The 25,770-nt window shown below is 35.7% G+C and overlaps 1 protein-coding gene and 1 pseudogene across 1 annotated transcript in view; both read right to left on the minus strand.

Annotated features, from left to right (window-relative positions):
* Window positions 1-25,770, minus strand: part of Gc (GC vitamin D binding protein) — a 44,745-nt gene that overhangs the window by 11,985 nt on the left and 6,990 nt on the right. The window contains exons 4-8 of the mRNA XM_071614007.1: window positions 10,611-10,680; window positions 9,895-10,027; window positions 7,400-7,611; window positions 5,844-5,976; window positions 5,443-5,537 (exon numbers count right to left, since the gene is read on the minus strand). Coding sequence (XP_071470108.1) covers window positions 5,443-5,537; window positions 5,844-5,976; window positions 7,400-7,611; window positions 9,895-10,027; window positions 10,611-10,680 — 643 coding nt within the window. The remainder of the gene's footprint in view (window positions 1-5,442; window positions 5,538-5,843; window positions 5,977-7,399; window positions 7,612-9,894; window positions 10,028-10,610; window positions 10,681-25,770) is intronic.
* On the minus strand, window positions 12,991-13,655 carry LOC114104648 (rab-like protein 2A pseudogene; annotated as a pseudogene).

Consider the following 25,770-nt stretch of genomic DNA (forward strand, 5'->3'; position numbering starts at 1 on the left):
AGCTTTCTCTCTAAAAACTGGAACAAGACAGGGATGCCCTCTGTTACCACTTCTAATTAACATAGTTCTTAAAACTCTAGCAAGAGCAATCAGACAGCCAACAGAAATTAAAAGGATACAGACAGGGAAAGAAGAAATGAAATTATCACTATTTGCAGATGATATGATTCTATACCTAGAAAACCCAAAACATTCCACCAGAAATCTCCTAGAACTAACTAATGAATTCAGCACAATAGCTGGATATAAAATCAACACCCATAAATCAAAGGCATTTCTGTACATCGTGACAAATCTGCTGAAAGAGAAACTAGGAGACCCCCCCCTCAAAAAACAACAACAACAAAAAACTTGGGAATAAACTTAACAAAAGATGTGAAAGACCTCTACAATGAAAACTACAACATGTTAAAGAAATTAAAGAAGATCTTAGAAGATGGAAAGATCTATCTTGTTCTTGGATAGGCAGAATTAATATTGTCAAAATGACCATACTACCAAAAGCACTATACAGATTCAATGCTATTACAATCAAAATCCCAATGACATTCCTTATAGAAATAGGAAAAGCAATCATGAAATTCATCTAGAAAAATAAGAGAACCAGAATAGCCAAAGCAATCCTTAGCAAGAAGAGTGAAGCAGGTGGTATCATTATACCAGACCTTAAACTATAGTACAGAGCAAAAGTAACAAAATCAGCATGATATTGGCACCAAAATAGACTTATAGACCAATGGTTCAGAATACAGGACAGAGTCTAATCCACATAACTACAGTTATCTTATATTAGACAAAGGTGCCAAAAACATACATTGGAGAAAAGATAGTCTCTTCAACAAATGGTGCTGGAAAGACTGGAAATCCACATGTAACAAAATGAAATTAAACCTTATCTCTCACTACACACAAAACTCAATTCAAAGTGGATCAAGGACCTAGGAATTAAGCCAGAGACCTTGCGCCTAATGGAAGAAAAAGTAGGCCCAAATCTCCATCATGTCAGATTAGGCCCCAATTTTCTTAATAAGACTCCTATAGCATAAGAATTAAAGCCAAGAATCAATAAATGGGATGGATTCAAACTGAAAAGCTTCTTCTCAGCAAAATAAATATCAGTGAGGTGAATACAGAGCCTACAGAATGGGAGCAAATCTTTACCACAAGCACATCAGATAGAGCACTAATCTCTAGAGTATATAAAGCACTCAAAAACCTTAACACTAGAAAAAGAAATAACCCAAACAATAAATGGGCCAAGGAACTGAACAGATACTTCTAAGAACAAGATATACAATCAATCAACAAACATGAAAAAATGTTCAACATCTCTAGCAATTAGAGAAATGCAAATCAAAACTAAGATTTTATCACACTCTAGTCAGAATGGCAGCCATTAAGAACACAAACAACAATAAGTGTTGGCAAGGATGTGGGGAAAAAGGCACACTATACATTGCTGGTGGGACTGCAAATTGGTGCAGCCAATATAGAAAGCAGTATGGAGATTCCTTGGAAAACTTGGAATGGAACCATCATTTGACCCAGCTATCCCACTCCTCGGTTCATATCCAAAAGATTTAAAAACAGTATACTATAGGGACACAGCCATATTAATGTTTATAGCAGCACAATCACAATAGCTAAATTATGGAACCAACTTAGATGCCCTTCAGTAGATGAATGTATAGGGAAACTTTGGTGTATATATACACACAATGGAACATTACTCAGCATTAAAAGAGAATAAAATCATGGTATTTTCAGGTAAATGGATGGAGTTGGAGAATATAATCTTAAGTGAAGCAAGCCAATCCCAAAAAACCAAAGAACAAATGTTTGATGAGAATGCTGACTTATAATGTTGATGGTGGGGGAGCTTGGGAGGAGTGGAGGAACTTTAGATAGGGCAAAGGGGAAGGAGGGAAGGGAAAGGAGAGGGTAAGGCAGTAGGAATGATGGGGGAATGAGTTAGACATCATTACCCAAAGTACATGTATGAAGAAATGAATGGTGTGAAAATACTTTGTGTACAACCAGTGACTTGAGAAATTATGCTCTGTGTGTGTAATATGAAATGAATTGCATTCTGTCATCATGTATAACAAATTAGAATAAATAATTTAATAAAAATTATTACAGTTAAAAGCACCCATTAAATGACATTGTGTGCTTCATAATTTGATGTGCTAAGGACATACATCACTTATTTAGTATTCCTGTTAACAACATCACTTGAATTTAATCTTTAAGGAACACTGAAAGAACCTAAATTGAGAGATAGTCCATAAAACAAATGGTCTCTACTCTTAAAAATGTCATAATCATGAAAAAAAAATGAGTAAGTAAAATCTGAGGAACTATTCTGGATTAATAGAGACTGAAAAGTAGTATTAGTGATCCTGAATTGGATTTTGAACTAAGGAGGAGAAACATATTGGATCATTGAGTCAGGTGGTAAAATCTGAGTAAAATTCATAGATGAGATAATATTATATCATATACAAGTCAACATTCCTGATTTTGGCAATTGTGTTAGGTGGTTAAGTAAGTGTATTTCCTTATTATTAGGAAACAGGGAAATACACACCAAAACATTTAGGAGTGAAGTGGTATTATGGGGGGTTGGATGTTTAAGAAAAAAAATATTCTTCATAGACAAGGATATCATTAAGAATTCTTTTTTACAATTGTGATGAAATGCAACATTAAATTTAGCATCCTAATCATTTTTATATTTAAGTAGTGTTAATCATATTCACATTGCATTGCACTGTATCTTTACACCTTAACCTTGCAAAACTGAAACTTTATATCCATTAAACACTGTTTCATCTCTCACTGGTCCTAGTCCCTGGCAATTACCTTTCTTTATTTTGTATGATTTTAACTACTTTATATAGTTCATATTAGTGAAATTGTATAGTATCTGTCTTTTAGTGACTGGCTTATTTCACTTAGCATTATGTTCTCAATATTTATCCATGTTGTAGCATGTGATAGGACTTTTAAAAGACTATAATATTCCATTGTATGTGTTATTTAACATTTTCTTTAGCAAGTCATCTGTCAATGCACATTTTGTTTGTTTTCACCTCTTGGCTATTGTAAATAAAGCTGCAATGAATGTGGGTGTGCAAATAGCATTTAGAGATCTTTCCTGGAATTCTTTTAAATTAATATATAACTTCCACCAGAATTTGTGGATCATATGGTAATTCTATTTTTAAGTTTTAAGGAATTTCCACTCCATTTTCTTTCTTGGATGTACCATTTTAAATTCCCATAAACAATGCAGGAGTATTCTGACTTCTCTGCACCCTCTCTAACATTTTCTATTTTCTGTTTTTTTGATTGTAACAATCTTAATGGGTATAGACAATATCTCATTGTGGTTTTGATTTGTAATTCTCTTATAATGAATGATGCTTAGCATCTTTTCATATACTGTTGACCATTTTTATATTTTGCTTTGGAGAATTGTTTACTCATGTTTAATTGTTTTTTGTTGGTATGGTATAGTATTTTCTTATGTATGCTGAATATTCATAATATAAGATGTGACTTGCAAATATTTTCTCTCATTTTGTAGGTTGCCATTTCACTCTGTTCGTTATGTCCTTTGAACAGAAATTTTAAGATTTGGTATAGTCCATTTATTTATTTTTGCTTTTCTTGTCCATGTATTGGTGTCATATCCAAGGAATCATTGCCAAATCTCATACCCTGAAAATTTCCATTTTATTTTCTTCCAGGAGTTTTATAGTTTTAGTTTTTACATTTAGATCTTTAATTCATTTTTGTATTTGTATATAAGGTCAGAATACAACTTCTTTCTTTTGCACATGAATATCTAGTTTTCTCAACACTATTCACTGAAGAAACCCTTTTCTTTATTGTGTAGTCTTGGGACCTTTATTGAAAATCATTTGGCCATATATGAAAGAAAAGAATATATTTTCAGGTTTTCTGTTTTGTCCCACTGGTCTATATATCTGTTTTAAGGCTAGTACCACACCATCTTGATTTTTGTTGCTTTGTAGTGGGTTTTGAAATAAGGAATTATTTTGTTGTAGTTGTTGTTGGTACCAGGGATTGAACTGAGGGGTGCTTAACCATTGAGCCACATTCATAGCCCACCTTTTCCATTTTTTATTTTAATACAGGGTCTTGCTAAGTTACTGAGACTGACTTTGAACTTGGGATCTTCCTGCCACAGCATCCTGAGTTTCTGGGATTACAGGCGTGTGCCACCATGCCTAGTGAAATCAGGAAATTTTAAGTTTCCAACTTTGTTCTTTTTCAAGATTGTTTTGACTCTTTGGAGTCTCTTAAGATCCCTTGAAGATTTCCTATTAATTTTAGGATGGTGCTGTGGTTTGGAACTTGAATGTCCCGCAAAGGCCCATGGGTTAAATGCTTGACCCCAGGGTTGTGGTAACTGGAGGTGGTGGAACCCTTAAGAGGTGGGGTTCAGTGGGAGATCTTTAGGTCATTGGGAATATGCTCTCCAGGGGGTAGTGGAACCCCAACCAACCATTTCTCTTTTGTCTTCTGGCTCTGAAGTGAGCAATTTACTGTGCTACATACTCCTACCATGATATGTTAGTACAGAACCAAAGTCATGGGTCCAAATGATCATGGACTGTGACCTCTAAAATTGTTGGCTAAAATAAGACTTTTCTCTTTATAAGTTAGTTATTCCAAGTATTTATTATTATAATGGGGAGTTAACTAATTTTTTTTTCTATTTCTGCAAAAAACAATTTCATTATAATGTAGAGACAGATTGCTTTGAGTACTATGGGCATTTTAATAGTATTAAAACTTCCAAACCACAAATGTGGAATTTCTTTCAATTTATTGTATCTTCTTTTATTTCTTTGACAATCATTTGGTACTTTTCATAAAATAATTTTTACAATATAATTTTGACAAAGTTAATTCAAACATTTTTTATTCTAGGGACATTTATGAATTCACTAATATTTTTCTTATTAAAATATGGCAGTAATATTTTATAGCTTAATCTTTGTTTAGACTGTTACTTCTTTGGAGTAAATTCCTAGACACTGATGCATGTATAAAGTAAAGGTAAATAAAGTAATGTCTATTTGGTGATTTTATATTATATACTGGAATACTTATATACTGGAATATTCATACAAAAACCTATGGGAGAAAAATAGGATTGGTCAAAAAATTTTTAGGAAAACAAAACCTGATTCTCATATGTATGTTGATGGAGGATGTGTGTTCTACATGCCAAACTCACTATCTCAATGTAAAAGGAAAACTAAAGGAAATACTGGAGATCATTGAATATGTGCATAGTTCTGTGGTAGTCTAGTTTCTATATTTCACCAACATCTGGGAGAATTCTAACATTAGGGATAGTGCAGAAGTAATGTACTAAATGTGATGATGATACTTAATCTTTACCTGAGCCTTGATTTCTCCTTTCCATAAGCAGCATATTGTGAACAGACTCTATTTGACATACTGGTAAGAAGAGAGAACTGTCTCATATGAAGTCTCTAGAAAAAAAGTGACAAAATCTCATCAGATGATTAGGATCCATTGAAAACAGTGTGCACAAATAGCAAAAACAGAGATGTTAATTTTATGATTTTTTGATGACTAGAAAGCTGAAATCTGACAAAAGTAACAGTGATATCTCCTTTCCTGAGGTGGCATATTTATTTTCCAATTAACTGCATGTGAAGAAGACATCTGAGAACTCTTAATAAGTGCAAAACCTCAACATCTACCATTATTTAAAAGAACGTCATTACAAGAAGAAAAATAGCACATGACTATGTAATAAGCAAAACAGAACCTACCTCTTTCAAAAAGCATACAGTTGGGCTTGCGGAGGTACAGCAGGTTCCTACCATAGAGAGATAACTCTTGGTGTGACCAATTAAAAGTGGCAGAGGAGCTTGTCCATAATTACTGGAATATTCATACAAAAACCTGTGTGAGAAAAATAGGATTGGTCAAAAAATTTGTAGGAAAACAAAACCTGATTTCTCATATGTATGTTGATGGAGAAGGATGTGTGTTATATCAGATTTTAGTTTGTTTAAAAAGCACAAAGGACCTAGAGAAACAAGTATAATACTAGTCTTTTAATAAATATATATTTTTAAAAAACTAGTTGTCTGAATTCCTATGAGATCTGCTTGAAGCAAAGAGCTGTTTGTCTGTTTGTTCACTTAGTGTCTAGCCAAGTGCATCACCCATCCATACTGGGTGTTTATTAAGCCATTTATTGAATTAATTACAATGAATGTACTTAGCTGGTTTACTCAAATTTATTCTTATTCACCTCAGTTTATTATTCTGGACAACTGGTATGTATAAGCATACTTAATTGTTGAGAGAAATCATTTCAATTTTAAGGAGCACAAATCCATGGATTAAAAAGAAACTGAAGTCTTAGGCAAAATCCTTTTTGAAAATTTATAGGAATGGACAAGCAAGTTGCTATAAAATTATTACCAATTTGAATGACATTACTTTTGTGCAATATATTATTTTTCCATTTCCATAAATTGCCTTTTGTAGTTTTTTTGTACATTTTTTATGACCTTCTAAAACTAATATAATCAGAGTATAATTTGGCTCCTCATGAATGTTAAGCAATGAGAGGGTCAAAGTCACATGTTTACTTTTGTAGTGCATGTGTCATGTTCCCAATGCCCTTTGTATAAATTCAGTACAAACCAGGAACCTTTCATTTTATCACTGTTGTTAAAAGCTTTTTTAAAGGGCCACATGATCAACATAATTGGTATTAGGAACATAGGACCTGGGGAGCTTTAAATAAAGAATTTGAGCATGATACTTGAAAGGGACACTGGGAGCTCTCATTCTCTCTATGACATCAGTATAAACCAACCTCAGAAATCTTCCTGCCACTTGTATTCCGTAACTGCTATTGTGAGCTGTTTCTGGAAATGTATAGGAGTGAGGGGGAAATAAAGCTGTTCCTCTCATATGCTTTCTTGGAAAGTATCTAGAAAGGACATAGCAATCAAGCTGCTTCGATTTTATGGATTACCTCTAGCATAAGGGCAGCCACAATAGGGGCTGTAAAATATTGGAAAATATGTCATGTTTGGACAGGGGATCCAAAGGATTCTGCTTCAGATAATAGAACCTAGGGTTTGTGGGTGGGAGTATGAGAGAGTTGATTTCATCTCTGTCTGGGACAGACATAAACAATAGTCAGCACTGACAAGGAGATGAGCTGTCTTGGGTGAGAGTCAAGTTTCCATCATTGGTAGTTGTCTGGGTTCCTAGAAGAGGTGTTTGCATGGAGTAGCTGGTTAGATTCAATTCATTTCAGATGTTTTTATGACCCAAAGTTCTTTTTATAATGAAAACAACTTACTGGTCAGCAAATCCCTTTGGATCTTTTCTGAATGCTTCACAGATTTCATCATTTGTTGGCTCCACATAGGTAGGAAATTCTTGTGGCTGGTGTTTCAGGGCAGCCATACAGAGCTTCCGTTCAAGCCCCTCTTTGGTACAGCATTCAGGAGTTCCTGGGTGTACTGGGAATGGAGAGTCACTTTCACAGGACTTGGCAGATAGTGCTGAGGTCTGCAAAGAGAGAAGTAAAAAAGAGAAACTTATACAATATGTGCAACCTTCAGGCTTGTAGTTCTCCATTCAGTATGATATCTTAGTCTATTATTTAAAAATTGTCATCAGTAATCAAGTGTTCATACAAAAACTCCAGAGATGATTTCAAACCATGAAAAGTTGCACAGATATAGTTTGAGGGAAGTATAGGGTCTTATTTATGTTAATAAGTGAGTCTCCTCAGAGTAGAATAAAAAGCAGAACCTTCATTAACAAATGGACATATGTTCTACTGCAGTCATTAGAATTTTATCCTTTGGCCCAGTGTTCCTCCATGGGGATTTTAACATCTATGAGGAGGAGAGGGTCATTTGGAAAAGTTCCACTGATGATTCTGGAAAAGTTCCATTGATGATTCTCCATATGTATTCTGTTGCAGTTACGCCCCTAAAAATGAAGACTTTCCCCTGCCCCCTTCCATTCCTTTATTACATGAACAGACTCTTGACACTTGACTGCTTTAGAGTTCTGTGTTGGTTTATATTTTATCTAATGGTTCTGGAGCATGCTTCTGCATCAGAATTATTTGTAGGGTATGAAAAAGTCAGAAATGCCTGGCTTACACAACCCAGAAATTCTGATTCAGTAGGTCAAAGATAGGACTTGAAAATCTGGTTTTCTCAAAGTTTCAAGATTTGTTCTCAAGTGCAGCATGGGTTAAGAGCCTCTGGGAGCTCTGTAATTGCCTCAACATGGCCAAACTGATGCTTGAAGCACCATCAAAGCAATTGTAACAACAGAACATGTTCTTTTTAGAAATAATTTGATACTTAAAATGATAGAAAAGTGATAGACATCATAGAAAAAAGAATTAGAAATAGTTTTATGGAAAAATTACTTATGTGGGAAAATAATTTGATATTATTATAATTATTTTATATGTTGCTCATCTTTTTAAGGTAAAACTTCTAAAGACCTTTCCTATCAGTGAAGAAGAGCGATGTGATGAATGAGTTTTGTTAACCAACTCTTCATCCTCATCCATACCTACCTTATCAGCCTCTCAGAACTTAGGAATCAGGTTCTCTTTAAATCTTATATCTCCTATTAGATCATTTCCTTTTCCTTTCTATTTATTTTCTTGGCAATTTTTCTCTTTTGCCTTTTAAAAATTATTCCCTTTCAAATAAAATTAGAATGTAAACATATCAACACTCCCCCCCCCATTTTTCTAAATATCTTGAATAAGCAGGAGGAAGGAAGGTGTCATGCAAAAAATATACCAACCCTTGTTTTCTTAAGCTCCAGGACTATAGAGACAGGTCACAACTTTGGATGCATTAGCAAATAGATGAAATAAAATTTAAAATATGCTGTGATGTTTTGACCATGGTTGACAGTTTGATGCTTGTTTAGTTTGAGGTGATACAGAGGTGAGGTTGAAGTGACAAGTTATTTACGAGCTTGGTGGTGGAAGAAAATTATTGTAGAATTCAGAGAAAGTAAATAGCCAGAGAAAGCAATCTGTGAGTAAGAATATTCATTGTACAGAATCTGTTCCAATCAGATCTTTGAACACTGTTTCTGCAGGCTAATAGGTCTTAGCAGAGAGACTAATGTGTCTGTGGAGGCCTTTATCAAAATGCCTCTAAATGTAATTTGCATTGGGCCTGATTACTCTATTAGTAACTTGCTAAAACTACCCAGGTTTCACATTTTTCAATTGTTTATAGTTTGTACTCTGTCATTTCAGAAGTTTAATTTCTGCATATATACTATAGAGAAAGTTAACTTGTAACCAAGTGTATGTATGCAATTTTTGAACCCCCCTATCATTTGAGGCCATCATGAAAGTATTCTGTGGCATGTGGTACCAGTGCTTACATGATGATAAAGGTATAGGCAGGCTTTTAAGCTGCATAGCATGTACTAAAATTATTTTAAGAGATTCATGAGTTGATATTTGTAAGGTGCAAATTTATAATTATTTAAAAAACTGGCTTTAGTGTAAGATCTGAATTCATATTCTTTAACTACTTCTCACCAACAGTTATATTTAGTAAGCCCCTAAGTTACTTTAGCCCAGTTTTCTCATTTGGACCATGTAGGAATGAGTAAAATGGACTAACTCTGCTAGAATAAACCTGGGATCTAAAGATAGTAGGCTTCATATTCCACCACCATCTCCAGTCCAGGAGTAGATAAACTTGCTGTCTGAAGTTTCCCTAAGACATGGCAGAGGGACCCATCATGGCTTCCTTCCCTGGGCCACTGTAGGGAGGGCCAGCCACATAAGCTCACCCTGGTGTCGTAGCAGTCAGGGTCAGCCCCCTCTGCACAACAGTCTTCGGTCAAGGAGACAACTTCTTTCACAAGCTGGCTGACCTGTTCAAATGTGCCACTGGAAAATTTTCTGCTATATAGGACTAGTGACCTGAGGAAAATAGTAAGTCAATATATAGTTAGCATTTAATTTTCTTTTGCATTTTGATACATATTAAAATGAGGTCTGTATATTTGTTTTTTAAATGGAATATTTTATACGTTTACTTTTATATTTTGGTAATGAAAAGAATATAACATTTAATTTTTTTAAAAAGTGGTTTTTGTTCTAAGAAAATGTATCTTGTAAGCAGTAGCAATTGGACTTGGAAGTTCCATTAAGTCATCCTGATATTATATGCTTTGAGAACCCCCCCAAAGAACCTGTTCTGTTCCTTTTTGCCTCTGTTTGCAGAGTCCTAGAAAGTGTTATAAATATATATTTTGATTTCCCTTAGAAAACTATGCTTACCTACTCACTGTAATCACATTCATAAACTTACTGGTGACAAATTCTTAGATCACAGTAACCACAGTTCAACTGGGATCTTTGAATTTCTTCCATTTGCCTGACATCCCTGCCTACATTGGCCTAGGACTCTGTCCTTTGTCTTCTCAGAGGTCATTTCAACTCTCCTTCAGTTTTGTTCTAGACCAAGCCTCCAGGGTGAACTGAATGCATACTGCACACTTACAGAGATCTGAAGTCATCTTTTCCCAGACTAGCCAGTTCCTGGCAGACTTTATCCTTTTCATAATCTCGGCCTAGGACCAGAAATAGAAAATTTGTATCTTTTCTCTTTTAATGAATTATTAAATTAAACATACATGCATGAAGTGATAATCCACATGGTTTATAGTAAAGTAGCATTTTATCAATATCTATTTGCAGTTTTATTTTTGGAACGACTTTCTAGCTGTTTTCTCAACATAGGCCACCATTTTATGGCATGCTGTTATATTTTAATAGACAGCAGGAAATAAAAGAAACTAATGTTAAGCAGATAATTCAAACGGTAAGTGTCAACTAGTGAGTCAGAATTTATTAACATGAAAATTATTCTCTCAGATTCCATCTTTATAGCAATGCCAAAATGGGACTGCTTCCTCTTCCTCTCTCTCTCTCCCCCTCCCTTCTTCCCTCACTCCATTATCCCCATCCCTTCTTTCCCATCTTTATGTTGTTGTCTCAGTTTCACTGAAGGCTTCAAAGGTGCCGCAGTCTGGCTGGGCAAAATAACCGGGGGGGGGGGGGGGTGGTAAGGGGGAAGGGGGTGTGTGTGTGACAAGCAACTTGTGAAGGTTGATACAGCGGGAGCCGCTTTATTGTAGGACAGCAGAGGTATTTATACATAACTGAATACACAGCTTGACTCAATTTAGCATCATCCAGTTATAGCAATCAGTCATTAAGGAATCCTCATCATCTTAATAATTATACACAGCTTAACTTAATTGACGTAATCTAGACACAGCAGTCAGTCATTAAGGAATCTCCATCATCTTAATGGCTCGCTGGCATTACTTCTCAAACCACTCCTCCTGGCAAAGTGCCAGGCTCCATCTTGACTTGTCTGTGGCCCTCAACACAAAGGAAGAAACAACAAAAAATGAATGCAGAAAGTTCTTAAATTCCAAAGTGAAGGGACAGCCCCACTAATGCAGGACTTTAAAGGAGGTGTATGAGAGTGAGCATGGCCACACTGGGTCTATTACCATCTCCAGGGTCTCTAAGGGAATGCTAAGAATCCCTCTGGTAATAAGATGGAAATTAGTCTTTATCCTCTTGGCTTAAACATTGGGAAAGTCATCTCAGAGATTATACTGGTAACCACTATCATTTATTTTATCCCCAAGATGTCCTTGCTTGTCTAACAAGTATAGTTCTGGGAATTATGAATATTCCTGGGTAGAAATTTTTGTTTTGTGGTTGGGAGTGTAGATGGTGATGATTGGGTACAAACTAGGAGTTTTTGTTTGTGTTTGTTGTGGTAAAAGATTCTTTGTAGAATTAGTAGATTTATGATAAAACCTGTTGACTCCATATTTTTCAGATTGACAACCCAGAATATATTTTTAGGGTGAGAATAGTCAGAATTGAGAAACAAATACACATTCTTCAGCTGCATTTTTTAAAATTCAATCTTTACTGAAAAAACAGAAACAATCCAAACAAATTAAGGACCACAATGAGTTGATGCCCAAGATGATCATAAATGCACACTGGCAAACCAGACACCAGACAGGGCACAAAGGCGGCAAGACAGCTCTTTCTTCAAAGCCCTTGACCACCCCCAGGAGGTACAGTGTTCCACATGTCCTAGAGAGAGAAAGCAAAACCCCTGAGCTGACAGAGAGGCCTGAAAGTGGGCAGTTCTGAAAACTGATTTCTTATAATCCAAATCGTTGTCCTTGTGGCAAGGCTTTGTGACCCATTTTTTATGAACAGTGCTGTTACTTTGTTCTGTGTATTTGTAAGACTAAGTACAGTTAGACTTGTCAACTGCTTTTACTTAATTTTAATGACCAACTTCTTCCTGTGATCTTGACTGACATAGAAAGCTCCTGAAATTTTTACATGCTCAAAAACATCTTTTAAAAAACCAGCTAGGAGACTAAAGGGGGAAAAAGACAGAGGCCTTACATATTCTGCAGTGGGGTAGGGGAGAAATCGGGGATTAGCAATCATTCTCCTAGAAGAAATGCAAGGAATAGTCCCTGAAGTCCGTTTGGGGAAGAAAAAATAATCCTCCAAACCCCAAAACAACCACCTAAATGCCCATTTACTGAATAGACACACAAATGTGTTTCCTGGTTCTTTCCACTGCCTAGCTGGGGGTGGGGATGGGAGGTGTGAAGGACACCATTCCATAATTCTGTCATAAGCAGGTTTTGGGGACCTCACACCTGTCCAGAGTGTGATCCTTGCTACCTCATCCTGTGTCATGGGGTGGAGGTGTTGGGGGAGGCTGAGCAGGGGTGGCCTGGAGAGGTTCTCCTTTCAGAGCTAGAAGGCCATTCCAAAAGCCCCCTCCCCCAACACTCTCAAGTCAGCCATTGGAGGCAGCCTTCTGTTCAGGAGGAGGTTTGGCTCTGTATCCTGCCACACTGATATAGGTCAGGCGCATTCTCCTCTTTCCTGTCCAACTTGAATCTCTCAGGCTCCTGTAAAACCTTGACCATGAAGTCCTGGAATTCTGTTTGTAAGACACAGCTAATTGAGTTCCATCATTTAAGAGCTTCAGGACGTTGGTAACATCAGCTGCTGAGACAAAGTACAGAGGCATGGAGAACTTCCTGGCAAAATTGAAGCTTTATAGCTATAGGGTCATATGTATGTCTATATCAGTTTTGCTGGTCATACAATGCGTGGAATCTCTGGCCTGAACTTCTCAAGCTCTGTATACCAGAAGTTCAGGTTTTTATAAGTGACTTTACTCTGCATATTGAACACGATGATGTAGGCATGGGCCTTATGGTAGTAGAAGGTGTGCATGTCTTGGAACTGTTCTTGGCAAAAAGTCCATGAGGATGATCTTGCAGTCCGAAGTGGCCCTGTGTTTATGCAGGGTCAGGGCTTATGTGGACAGCTGCTGTAGTTGAAATCCATTCATGAGGAATCTCTCCATGAGTTTAGACTTGCCCACTGCATTGGGCCTCAGGCAGATGATCTTCAGGTTGTCATCAGCATGGAATTTCTCTTGGTTAAGCTCATAGGATTTGGTTCTGTCCCCTGACATTGACTTTTAGTTGTAGAGACGCTTGGCCACATGGTCTTGTCGCTGTGGTCCAGTGCGAGGGCTAGAGATACTAGGGAGGCTACCGCACTCTGGCCCCACAGCCCCTCTGCCCCACTGGCCCATATTACATGCAGTGCTGCACTCAGCTTCCTGCTGGGTCACATCCCTGCAGTGGTTAAGCAGCATTTTAAAATTAGTGACCAACTGCAATGAATACCATCAAAATCCCAAAGGGGGATCTCACAAAAAATAGAAGGAAGACTAACACTATAGAAGAAATAGATGGAGAGGGAGTAAGAGATCAGGGAATGGGAAAGTACTAGGGAATGAAATCTACCAAATTAGGCTATGTTCATGTAGGAGTATACCACAATGAGTCATGTATTATACTAATTAACAATAGTGCAGGGGAAGAGTTCAGTAGAGGAGAGTAGGTGGATCAGTGAGGGATGAGAGAAAGGGAAGGTACTGGGGAATGAGTTTGACTAAATTATGTATATGCACAAATATGACATAAAGAATCCCAGAATTATATACAATTATAAAGCATCAATAATTTTTTAATTTTAAAAATGAAATAAACACAATAACAGGCTCTAAGAATAATGATTTCAGTCTTTCCTAAGTGCTATGGCTATGCTATTATTGTTTAGGAGAACTTTAAGTTCTGCAGTTTTGGGGAATTTAGAACACATTAAAAAATATTCCATGCAAGATAGAAAAGACCCACATGTTCAAATCTGACATTATTCTGGAAACTAGGAGAAGGCAATAGGATTGATAGAGATAATGGTCCATAAAATCCAAAGGCCACTTAAAACCAACCCCTGTTTGTCTGAGAACATTAGCATCTAGTACTCTAAAAAAATTAATTGATAAGTTTAGAAGATTGGATATTGTAATGAATTCAAAAGGTCAAAGTAAGGCAGACATTTTTCATTAATCATTGATGGTATTCTAAAAGGCCAAAGATTAGAACATAGAAATAATATAGGTTAGAACTACCCTTGTTTAATAAAGAGATGTACTTTAGAATGTCAGGAGAGCCATTTTATGTTGTTATTAAACTAGAGATAGGAAAAATAGCCGGGAGTTGCAGAGCAACAGCTTTTAGGTCAATGTAAGAAAACTTTGTTACAAATATGACTAATAAGTAGCTGAAATGATAGCAACATTTTGAAGAAGAAAGTTTGTCACTGGATTTATTAAAAGCTTTCAATCCCCCCACAAAAATTAATTTAAATAACTAGATAAAATAAAGTTCAAAGCCAGCCTTAGCAGAATAGCAAGGCACTCAGCAACTAAGTGAGACCTTGTCTCTAAATAAAATATAAGAAATGGCTAAGGACTGGGATGTGGCTTAGTGGTTAAGTACCCCTGGGTTCAATCCCCAGTACCAAAAAAAAAAAAGATGGTTCTTGAATTTAATACAAGATTGTATCCTCATGATCCTTAAGATCATTTCCCAGGGATTATATATCAGTACTTATGAATTTCCCCCAAAAGTTTATAGTGTTTTAAGCTATAAAATATGGTTCTAATGGAATTTTTTCTTTTAATGCATATGAGATTATTGCTTGATAAGGTCTCCCTATAAAACTGAAGAGATTATTTTTGTGGGTATTTGTATTGGGACAATTCAATTACATTCAAAGTGAACCCCTGCATTCAAATGGGTTATTGCCAATGAACACTTTGAAAAATATTTTTAGCCTTCTGATTTCAGATTTCTCATTTCTCCTGAAGTTTTTTTGTATCATACGTATGATATGAGAATGCAATGTGCCTGAGAAAGGAGTACAAATGAGCACTATAGATTATCTCATTAAGTAGTTTTAATTAAGTCATCTGCTTGTTTGCATACAAGTGCTTTAGAATTCATATCCATATGCACAGTTTTAGTTAGAATGCATATTGATGGGAGAAAAGTGGGAAATCAGATGGACTGCAGAAGGCTTAAAGTGGTTTGAGAACCATTTTTGCTGAACATTCAGCCTTGGACATGAGAAGAAGCAAGGGAGGAAGGCTCAAAAGGGAGGCCCTGAGAAAGTTCAGAATTCATATATAAGGATAAACTGCTCTTATTAAAAAATGGCTCATAAAATAAGCTATTGCATCTTGATCTTTCAGATGAACTATCCCCCAAACATATTTCTGATAAAAATTCCTTTTATTTTATTTTATTTTTTTTGAGAGAGAGAGAGAGAGAGAGAGAGAATTTTTAAATATTTATTTATTTTTTAGTTTTCGGTGGACACGACATCTTTGTTTGTATGTGGTGCTGAGGATCGAACCCGGGGCCGCACGCATGCCAGGCAAGCGCGCTACCACTTGAGCCACATCCCCAGCCCCCAAAATTCCTTTTATTTATTTATCCAAAGAGAAGATACCTAGCTTACAAGGCTAGGGAAATATGTTAATCATTCTCTCATTTTGCAAAAAACCAAACAAAAACAAAAACAAAACAAAACAACAACAACAAAACAAAACAAAGCAACATCAATAAAACCCAGTAAATAAATACTGAACTTAATTTGTAATGTGAGTATTGCATATTGACTCCCCACAGCAATTGAATACTGCTTAGTAAATGTTTTCTACACCAGTTACCTCAATCTGATTCATATAGTTAAAATATGTCTCAAGTGAATTGTAAATGACATACTCTGTCCTTTACAATTTAGTCATAAAGAAAATGATTTGGATCTTGATATGGTGCCAATAAATATTGGCGATCTTAGTGACTCTTGTGAAATCATTTTTTACCATGACTCAGTATTTAATTAAATGTTTACGAATTTCATTAACACAAAGTTTTACTTTTTGTAACATCATAACAATTTTTATCTGTATTGTGAAATATTCTGGTAAGTCATATCTAATTCTGGACTTTTGAAAACAAATTTGATTTACTCTGGGGAAATATTTATTGCTTCATGCACTTTACCTTTCCCAACAAACCAGACAGCATTCACCCATATGTGCAATAGATGATTTTTGAGGACTTTCTCTGAGCCAGGTGTTGGGTTCACTATTGAATCTGCATATATAATGGAGACCAAGAGAGACATACCTCTGCCCTTATGGAACTTTTATCCTAAAGATGTGATACCGGAAGAAAAAAAAAAGATATCTTGGGTGCTTTCACTCTTTTTTTTGGGGGGGGGGGTAACCAGGGATTGAACTCAGGGGCATTCAACCACTGAGCCACATCCCTAGCCCTATTTTGTATATTTTTATTTAGAGACAGGGTCTCAGTGAGTTGCTTAGCACCTCGCTTTTGCTGAGGCTAGCTTTGAACTTGTGATCCTCCTGCCTCAGCCTCCCAAACTGCTGGGATTACAGGTTATGTACCACCATGCCCCGCATTCACTATTATAATCTTTCACTAATACCTAATCTGGTCTTCTAGGAAAGCGTTTTGTATATCAGGTGCAATAAATGGATCCTAAATAACATTGACTTGAGTTGATGCTTATACAGGATGCTAGAAACATATGTTTTGAATATGAGGTGTCTCCCCAAAGCTCCTGTGTTAATCCAGGAATGTTCAGAGATGAAATGATTGGATTGTGAGAGCCATAACCTGATCAGTCTATCCTAGTTTGAATTGACTTACTAGGCAGTAATTATAGGTAGGTGGAATATTGCTAGAGGAGGTAGCTCAGTGGGGCATATCCTGGAAGGGTGCATCTTCCCTGTGCCCTTTTTTCCTTTTCAGCTCTGCTTCCAGACCCCACAAATGGAGAAGCTTCCTTTTGCCATGTTCTTCTGCCATGAGTTTCTGCCTCACCTTGGGCCCAGAGGAATGGATTCTGCAAACCATAGGCTAAGCCTCTAAAACCACGAACGGATTTAACCTTTCACTCTTCTAAGTTGTTCTTGTCCAGTATTTTGGTCACAAGAATGCAAAGCTGACTAATACATTGTCTCAAGTTGCTATTTTCCTTTTGTGTTCTGGAGAATCACAGGATTTTGAAGTTCTGTTATGTATTCTATATTTTTGCAATTTCATTTTTTTGGCATTTCTATTCTGCATTGACATGCTCAACTCTTTTAGAAAAGGTAGGTACATATGTTAGTGTTTACTTTAAAGAATATTTACCTATTAAGAATATAGCTTGCACTGTTATTCAAACTAATCAGTCTAGATACTGGTGATTTCAGAGTAATAATTTTACTTGACAAATTAAACACTGGTCTGGTTTAAAATCTTCCCTGATTATTGGAGACTGATATATAACTAGAAATATTGTCAATGAAGAATAGGGAATTTAATTGACACTTTTTATTACAATTTTCAGTTTTTAAATCTCCATTGACATTTTTATGTTGAGCATCGATTTGAGATTTCATATTAATACTGATGGCTGCAAGCAGGTGTGCAGGTTTTTGAGTTTGATTCAGTGGAAAGAAATTCAATCTTTTAAGATTAAATTTAAGACCTACATAACAGTTATAGATTCACTAATCTAGAGGAAATTAAATTACCTCTTAGGATTATATCAGTGGAAAAAAACTGAACTTCATTTTAGATTTTGAAAATTTGAAAACAGTGGGAGACTTAAGGTCAATGAGTTAGTGACCCCCAAACTACAGCTGCAACAGAAGCAGCCTCACAGACTCATTCAAACTAACATTCTTGGGTTTGTACCAAGTAGTATCCTACCTTTTAGATACTCATTAAAGTCCCAAAAGAAGCATTTTTTTTTCATATATGTGTCCTAACTCTCCTTCTCTTCATCAATTATGTAACCTCATCTACAATTTCTTTTGCAGGAGTACAGATAGGGGAGGAATTTCCTCTCTTGCATTGGGATGGGTGAACGCAATCTCTGCTGCATCTTGACTTGGAAACTTAAAATGCATTGCTGTACTTAGTTTGTAAAGCAGCACTTTTTGAGTATCCCTTATCTGAGACCAGATGTGTTTTAGATTTCAAGGTGTTTTAAATTTTAGAATATTTATATAGACTTTGCCATTTGAATATCCCTAATCTGTAAATGCAAATTTTTGGATTAGGAATTCTTGGTCCTTATAAGGGTAAATAATAATATAATTACAGTTAACATTTGAGCACCAATAATTTGGTGAGTACCAGTCTACATATTTGACACACATTTTCCTTTAATCCTGACAAAAACATTTCTAAGGTTGTCGTTATCACAGTTCATCTCCAATGTACAGCACAGCAAAAATTGGGTTCAGTATTAAACCTGCGTATATAATGGAGTCCAGGAGAGACATATCTCTGCCTTTATGGAACTTTCATCCTGAAGTTGTGATATAAAAAAAAAAAATAGGTATTTTGGGTGATTTCACTCTTTTTTTTGTGTGTGTGGGAGGTACTGGGAATTGAACTCAGGGGCATTCAACCACTGAGCACTTTAATAACTTAATCTTTGTGTATAATTAATTTTATGAAAAAATGTGTTTTAACTTTTAAATAATCAACATTAATTTTTTGAACATGTTTTGTCTATGAGTTAGAGAATTACTCTATTGGAATTTCTCACTATTCTATTCATGGTGTTCAAAAGTCATTATTCATGCTTTTCTGAACTTTTAATTTATGACTACCAGTACTGGAAAAGTTGATGGTTACTCTTTATTACCACCCCACCTCATTAAAAGAAAAAAAGGATTTGGTATAGGGAAAGGCAAATAGTTTGACTGAAAGTCTCAGTCAAGTTCTTGGGTCTCAGTAGAGACAGGGACATGAAATAATACTTGCTAGGCATTTGCTGATAGATCTTTTTTTTTTTTTTTTAAAAAAGGAAAAAAATATATATTTTATTTTTAAATTTTAACTTTGCATTAATATATTTATTTATGGGGTATAGTATTATAATTCATTACAATGTATAATGATCAAATCAAGATATTTATCATTTCTATCTCCTCAAATATTATTTCTATGTGCTGAGGATCTTCAAACTCTTCTCTAGTTATTTTAAACTGTCTAATGAATTGTTGAAGAGTATAGTAACATTATGTTATAGAAAATCAGAATGATTTTCCCCCTCTAACTGTACTTTGTTTTTTTTTTTTTTAATTTTTTATTGTTGGCTGTTCAAAACATTACATAGTACTTGATATATCATATTTCACAATTTGATTCAAGTGGGTTATGAGCTCCCATTTTTACCCCATATACAGATTGCAGAATCACATCAGTTACACATCCATTGATTTACATATTGCCATACTAGTGTCTGTTGTATTCTGCTGCCTTTCCTATCCTCTACTATCCCCCCTCCCCTCCCCTCCCCTCCCCTCTTCTCTCTCTGCCCCCTCTACTGACATTCGTTTGTCCCCCTTGTATTATTTTTCCCCTTCCCCTCACTTCCTCTTGTATGTACTTTTGTATAACTCTGAGGGGTCTCCTTCCATTTCCATGCATTTTCCCTTCTCTCTCCCTTTCCCTCCCACCTCTCATCCCTGTTTAATGTTAATCTTCTTCTCATGCTCTTCGACCCTACTCTGTTCTTAGTTACTCTCCTTATATCAAGGAAGACATTTGGCATTTGTTTTTTAGGGATTGGCTAGCTTCACTTAGCATAATCTGCTCTAATGCCATCCATTTCCCTGTAAATTCTATGATTTTGTCATTTTTTAATGCAGAGTAATACTCCATTGTGTATAAATGCCACATTTTTTTTATCCATTCATCCATTGAAGGGCATCTAGGTTGGTTCCACAGTCTAGCTATTGTGAATTGTGCTGCTATGAACATCGATGTAGCAGTGTCCCTGTAGCATGCTCTATTTAGGTCTTTAGGGAATAGACCGAGAAGGGGAATAGCTGGGTCAAATGGTGGCTCCATTCCCAGCTTTCCAAGAAATCTCCATACTGCTTTCCAAATTGGCTGCACCAATTTGCAGTCCCACCAGCAATGTACAAGTGTACCCTTTTCCCCACATCCTCGCCAGCACTTGTTGTTGTTTGACTTCATAATGGCTGCCAATCTAACTGGAGTGAGATGGTATCTTAGGGTGGTTTTGATTTGCATTTCTCTGACTGCTAGAGATGGTGAGCATTTTTTCATGTACTTGTTGATTGATTGTATGTCCTCCTCTGAGAAGTGTCTGTTCAGGTCCTTGGCCCATTTGTTGATTGGGTTGTTTGTTCTCTTAATGTCTAATTTTTTGAGTTCTTTGTATACTCTGGATATTAGGGCTCTATCTGAAGTGTGAGGAGTAAAGATTTGTTCCCAGGATGTAGGCTCTCTATTTACCTCTCTTATTGTATCTTTTGCTGAGAAAAAACTTTTTAGTTTGAGTAAGTCCCATTTGTTGATTCTAGTTATTAACTTTTGTGCTATGGGTGTCCTATTGAGGAATTTGGAGCCCGACCCCACCGTATGTAGATCGTAGCCAACTTTTTCTTCTATCAGACGGCGTGTCTCTGATTTGATATCAAGCTCCTTGATCCATTTTGAATTAACTTTTGTGCATGGCGAGAGAAAGGGATTCAGTTTCATTTTGTTGCATATGGATTTCCAGTTTTCCCAGCACCATTTGTTGAAGATGCTATCCTTCCTCCATTGCATGCTTTTAGCCCCTTTATCAAATATAAGATAGTTGTAGTTTTGTGGATTGGTTTCTGTGTCCTCTATTCTGTACCATTGGTCCACCCTCCTGTTTTGGTACCAGTACCATGCTGTTCAACATAGTTCTCGAAACACTGGCCAGAGCAATTAGACAGACGAAAGAAATTAAAGGCATCAAAATAGGAAAAGAAGAACTTAAATTATCACTATTTGCAGATGACATGATTCTATACCTAGCAGACCCAAAAGGGTCTACAAAGAAACTATTAGAGCTAATAAATGAATTCAGCAAAGTGGCAGGATATAAAATCAACACGCATAAATCAAAGGCATTCCTGTATATCAGCGACAAATCCTCTGAAATGGAAATGAGGACAACCACTCCATTCACAATATCTTCAAAAAAAATAAAATACTTGGGAATCAACCTAACAAAAGAGGTGAAAGACTTATACAATGAAAACTACAGAACCCTAAAGAGAGAAATAGAAGAAGATCTTAGAAGATGGAAAAATATACCCTGTTCATGGATAGGCAGAACTAACATCATCAAAATGGCGATATTACCAAAAGTTCTCTATAGGTTTAATGCAATGCCAATCAAAATCCCAACGGCATTTCTTGTAGAAATAGAGAAAGCAATCATGAAATTCATATGGAAAAATAAAAGACCCAGAATAGCAAAAACAATGCTAAGCAGGAAGTGTGAATCAGGCGGTATAGCGATACCAGACTTCAAACTATATTACAGAGCAATGCTGATAGATCTTGTAAAGAAAGTCAATACTAATTATGTTTCCCTTAAGCAAAATTTTTTATTTTTTATTCAAGTTTGTTCTGGTAAAAGGTCATATTTAATTTAGAGGTTTTTGATGCCTGGTACAGTTTTAGACACAACGTATAGTTTTTTAAAATCCTGTATCAAGGATGTATTATAAAATCTTAAGAAATTGTCATTCAATAAGGGAGGACAAAGTTGTATTTCTATATTGTACTCCTTTGATGAGGTGATATAAATAGGAATTGGCGGTGATTCTGTTTTTATGGTTAGCCATACACTATCTAGCTCAATTAAAACTTCAGAAAAGATCAATTCAAAATGAATTAAAGAGTTAAGTGTAAGGCCTGAAACTGCTTAACTTATAAAAGAAAGAGCAAGGGAAAATTATACAACATTGTCTAGGCAATGATTATTTTGATGTGACTTCAAAGGCACAGGCAACAAAAGCAAAAAACAAACAATTACATTATATTAAAATCTTCTGTACAGTAAATGGAAAGAAAGCAACAACCTATAGTGTGGGAGAAAATATTTGCAAACCATACATCTGATAAGGGGTTAATAACCCCAATATAATCTGGGTGCTGTGGGGTAAGCCTGTAATCCCAGTGGCTCAGGAGGCTGAGGCAGGATGATCATGAGTTCAAAGCCAGTCTCAGCAACATAGTGAGGCCTAAGCAACTCAGTGAGACCCTGTCTCTAAATAAAATACAAAAAATGGCTGGGGATGTGGCTCAGTGTTGAAATGCCCTTGGGTTCAATCTCCAGTACTAAAACAACCAAAAAAAATCCTAAATAAGTAAGAAACTCAATAAAACACACACACACACACACACACACACACCCCAAATTAAAAAATGGGCAAATGTCTTGAATAAACACTTCTCAAAAGAATAGGTATATTTGGCTAATAGGCATAAGAAAAATGTTCTCAATACCACTAATCATCAGGGAAATGCAAATGAAAACTACAATGAGATATCACCTTTATTTGTTTGAATGGCTATTATCAAAAATATGAAGGAGAAGTGTTTGGGAAAATACAGAGAAAAGGGAACCCTGGTAATTTGTTGGTGAGAATGTAAATTAGAACAGCTATTATGGAAAATAGTATGGAGGTTTCTCAAAAAATAAAAATAAAAAAATATAGAACTGGGCTGGGGATATGGCTCAAGCGGTACCTCGCTCGCCTGGCATGCATGGGGAACTGGGTTTGATCCTCAGCACCACATTAAAAAAAATAAAGATGTTGTGTCCACCAAAAACTAAAAAATAAATATTAAAAAATTCTCTCTCTTAAAAAATAAATAAAAATTAAAAAATTTTAAAAAATAAAACTGTCATATGATCCAGTATTAAAAGAAATTGGCATCAATATATTGAAAGGATTTCTGTATACCCACGTTCACTATAGTATTATTCACAAAAGCTAAGATATGAAAATAACCTCAGCATCCACAATGGATGAATGGATAAAGAAAATGTATTAAGCATATACAATGGAATACTGTTCAGCTCTCTGAATGAAGGTAATTCTGGCATTTACAATAATGTAGATGATCCTGGAAGACATTGTGCTAAACAGACAATTACAGTAAGCCAGGAACAGAAAGAAAAATGCATGATCTTATATGTGGAATCTAAAAAAAACAAGGTCATAGAAGAGTAGAATGATGGTTACTAGTGGACAGTAACTACTGTAGGATGGTGGGAGTGGGCAGGAAGGAATGGAAAATTATTGGTCAAAAGATGCAAAGTTTCAGTTAGATAAGAGGAATAAGTTTTGAGATGTTTTGGGAAGTAGGGTACCTATACTCAACAATGTATTATATGTTTAAAAATAACAGTAAATTGCAAATGTCTCAGCACAAAAAGTGATAAGCAAGTGAGATGATGCATGTATTCATTGCCTTGATGTAATTTTTCTACATTGTGTATATGCACATGCCTAAAAAAATCCCATTTTAGCTGGGTGGGGTGGTACACACCTGTGATCCCAGTGACTCAGGATGCTGAGGCAGGAAATCACAAGTTCAAGGCCAATCTCAGTAACTTAGTGAGGGCCTAAGGAATTTAGTGAGACCCTGTCTCACAATAAAAAATAAAAAGAGCTAGGAATGTGGCTCAGTAGTTAAGCACTCCTGGGTTCAATTTCTGGTACTAAACAAACGAACAAAGTCACATTATGCTCCATTAATGGATTTATCAATTAAAAATAACTTTAAAAAATCTTTAGAAAATAATGCACACAAATAATTTTCTTTCACTGTTTCCTATTAATTTATGTGTAGCTAAATAGTTGTTAAAGTTATACCTATATAACCTGAAAATAAATTATGCAATCTAGTGGCAAGGAGTCATTTATATTTCTATTATCATGCCTGATTTTTGTCAAGCAGAACCCCTGAACCATTTAAATGTGTTTTAATTACAGCAGACTAAACATGGCATGATAGGGTTTAGGTAGACATTCCTTTGAAGATTAATAATCATTCTTCTTATAATTACAAAAACTAGATTTGTGAATTTTTTTACCTTATTTTAATTTTTCTTGTGGGGTATGGTGTTGATACATATATACATTGTACAATATTTAAATCAAATTAAACATATCCATCTCCTCCAATATTTATCATTTCTTTATGGTAAAAACTCAAAAAATTTTAAAAAGGCCTAAACAGTTATATAGCAATTATCTGGTATATTAAAGTACCAGCAAGATTTGTATTTCCTGAACGGGATACAATTTTCTAAGTTTCCTTCTAAATCCCATTGAGAAACTGGGAGTTCATTATCAGTCATGTATAAAAACTGTAATTTAAATGGGACATTTCATAAGCATTAAGCATTCAGTGATATTTTGTACTAATCTTTGTGATTTAGATTGTATGAAGTGTTCAATAGCACTCCATTTATCTTAGTAAGATTAAATAGAGGCTTTTGGACAAATAAATTAATAATGACCTTTTGCTAGTATCATTTAGGTAGAAAATGCCAGTTTCCCCAAGATATGTACTAGGTATTATATTCCAATTTCACTAGGATGTAATACTTAAGCCACATGGGCTATGAGAAATTCAAAGGAACACCCATGAGATATCAGCTCTCTAGAATAGTAACAGGCAGAGAAAAACTGCAACTCAAACTAATCTCACCCTATAAGGCTGCTTGGAACCCAGGAGTCTGCTGAACCTCTTTATCTGTCCACTTTGTAACTTCCTACTAGGAAAGAGCACACATAACTTCCAGGTACATCACTGACCTGGTCTTTGGGTCAACTCAGAGAACTGGTGAGTAGAACTTCTCCTAAATACTATGTATTTGTTACTTACAAATGTATTTTATGTGTCTCAGAATATCATCTGACCTTGGTAAGACTGAAGTTCAGATAGTTAATGGAACTTAGTTGAGTTTTTGAGTATCCATTTCATCTGGGACTAGACTGCTGAGAATGTCAAAATAGAGATTGCAGAATGTTCTGTAAATACCCAAAGAACTTATAATTCTGATATGAAGTCTATGCACACATACTGAGTCAGCAGTCCAAGATGGTAACTCACATCCCAGGTTTAGTCTTCATGTGTATTTCCAAGACTTGGTCCATTACTGGACCATTGTGTTCATACATTCTGATCTGAACCAGCCTCAGCAGGATTTTTCAGGCTCAAATCTTCCCCAGGGAAATCTGGGGCAAAGGAAGGAGTCTTCAGAGTTCCTTGGAAATTACCCACACAATTTATTTTACCTTCTTGTATTCTGTTTTATCACCTACATACTTATAA

Source organism: Marmota flaviventris, chromosome 7, assembly GCF_047511675.1.
Source record: "Marmota flaviventris isolate mMarFla1 chromosome 7, mMarFla1.hap1, whole genome shotgun sequence".
NCBI lineage: Eukaryota > Metazoa > Chordata > Mammalia > Rodentia > Sciuridae > Marmota > Marmota flaviventris.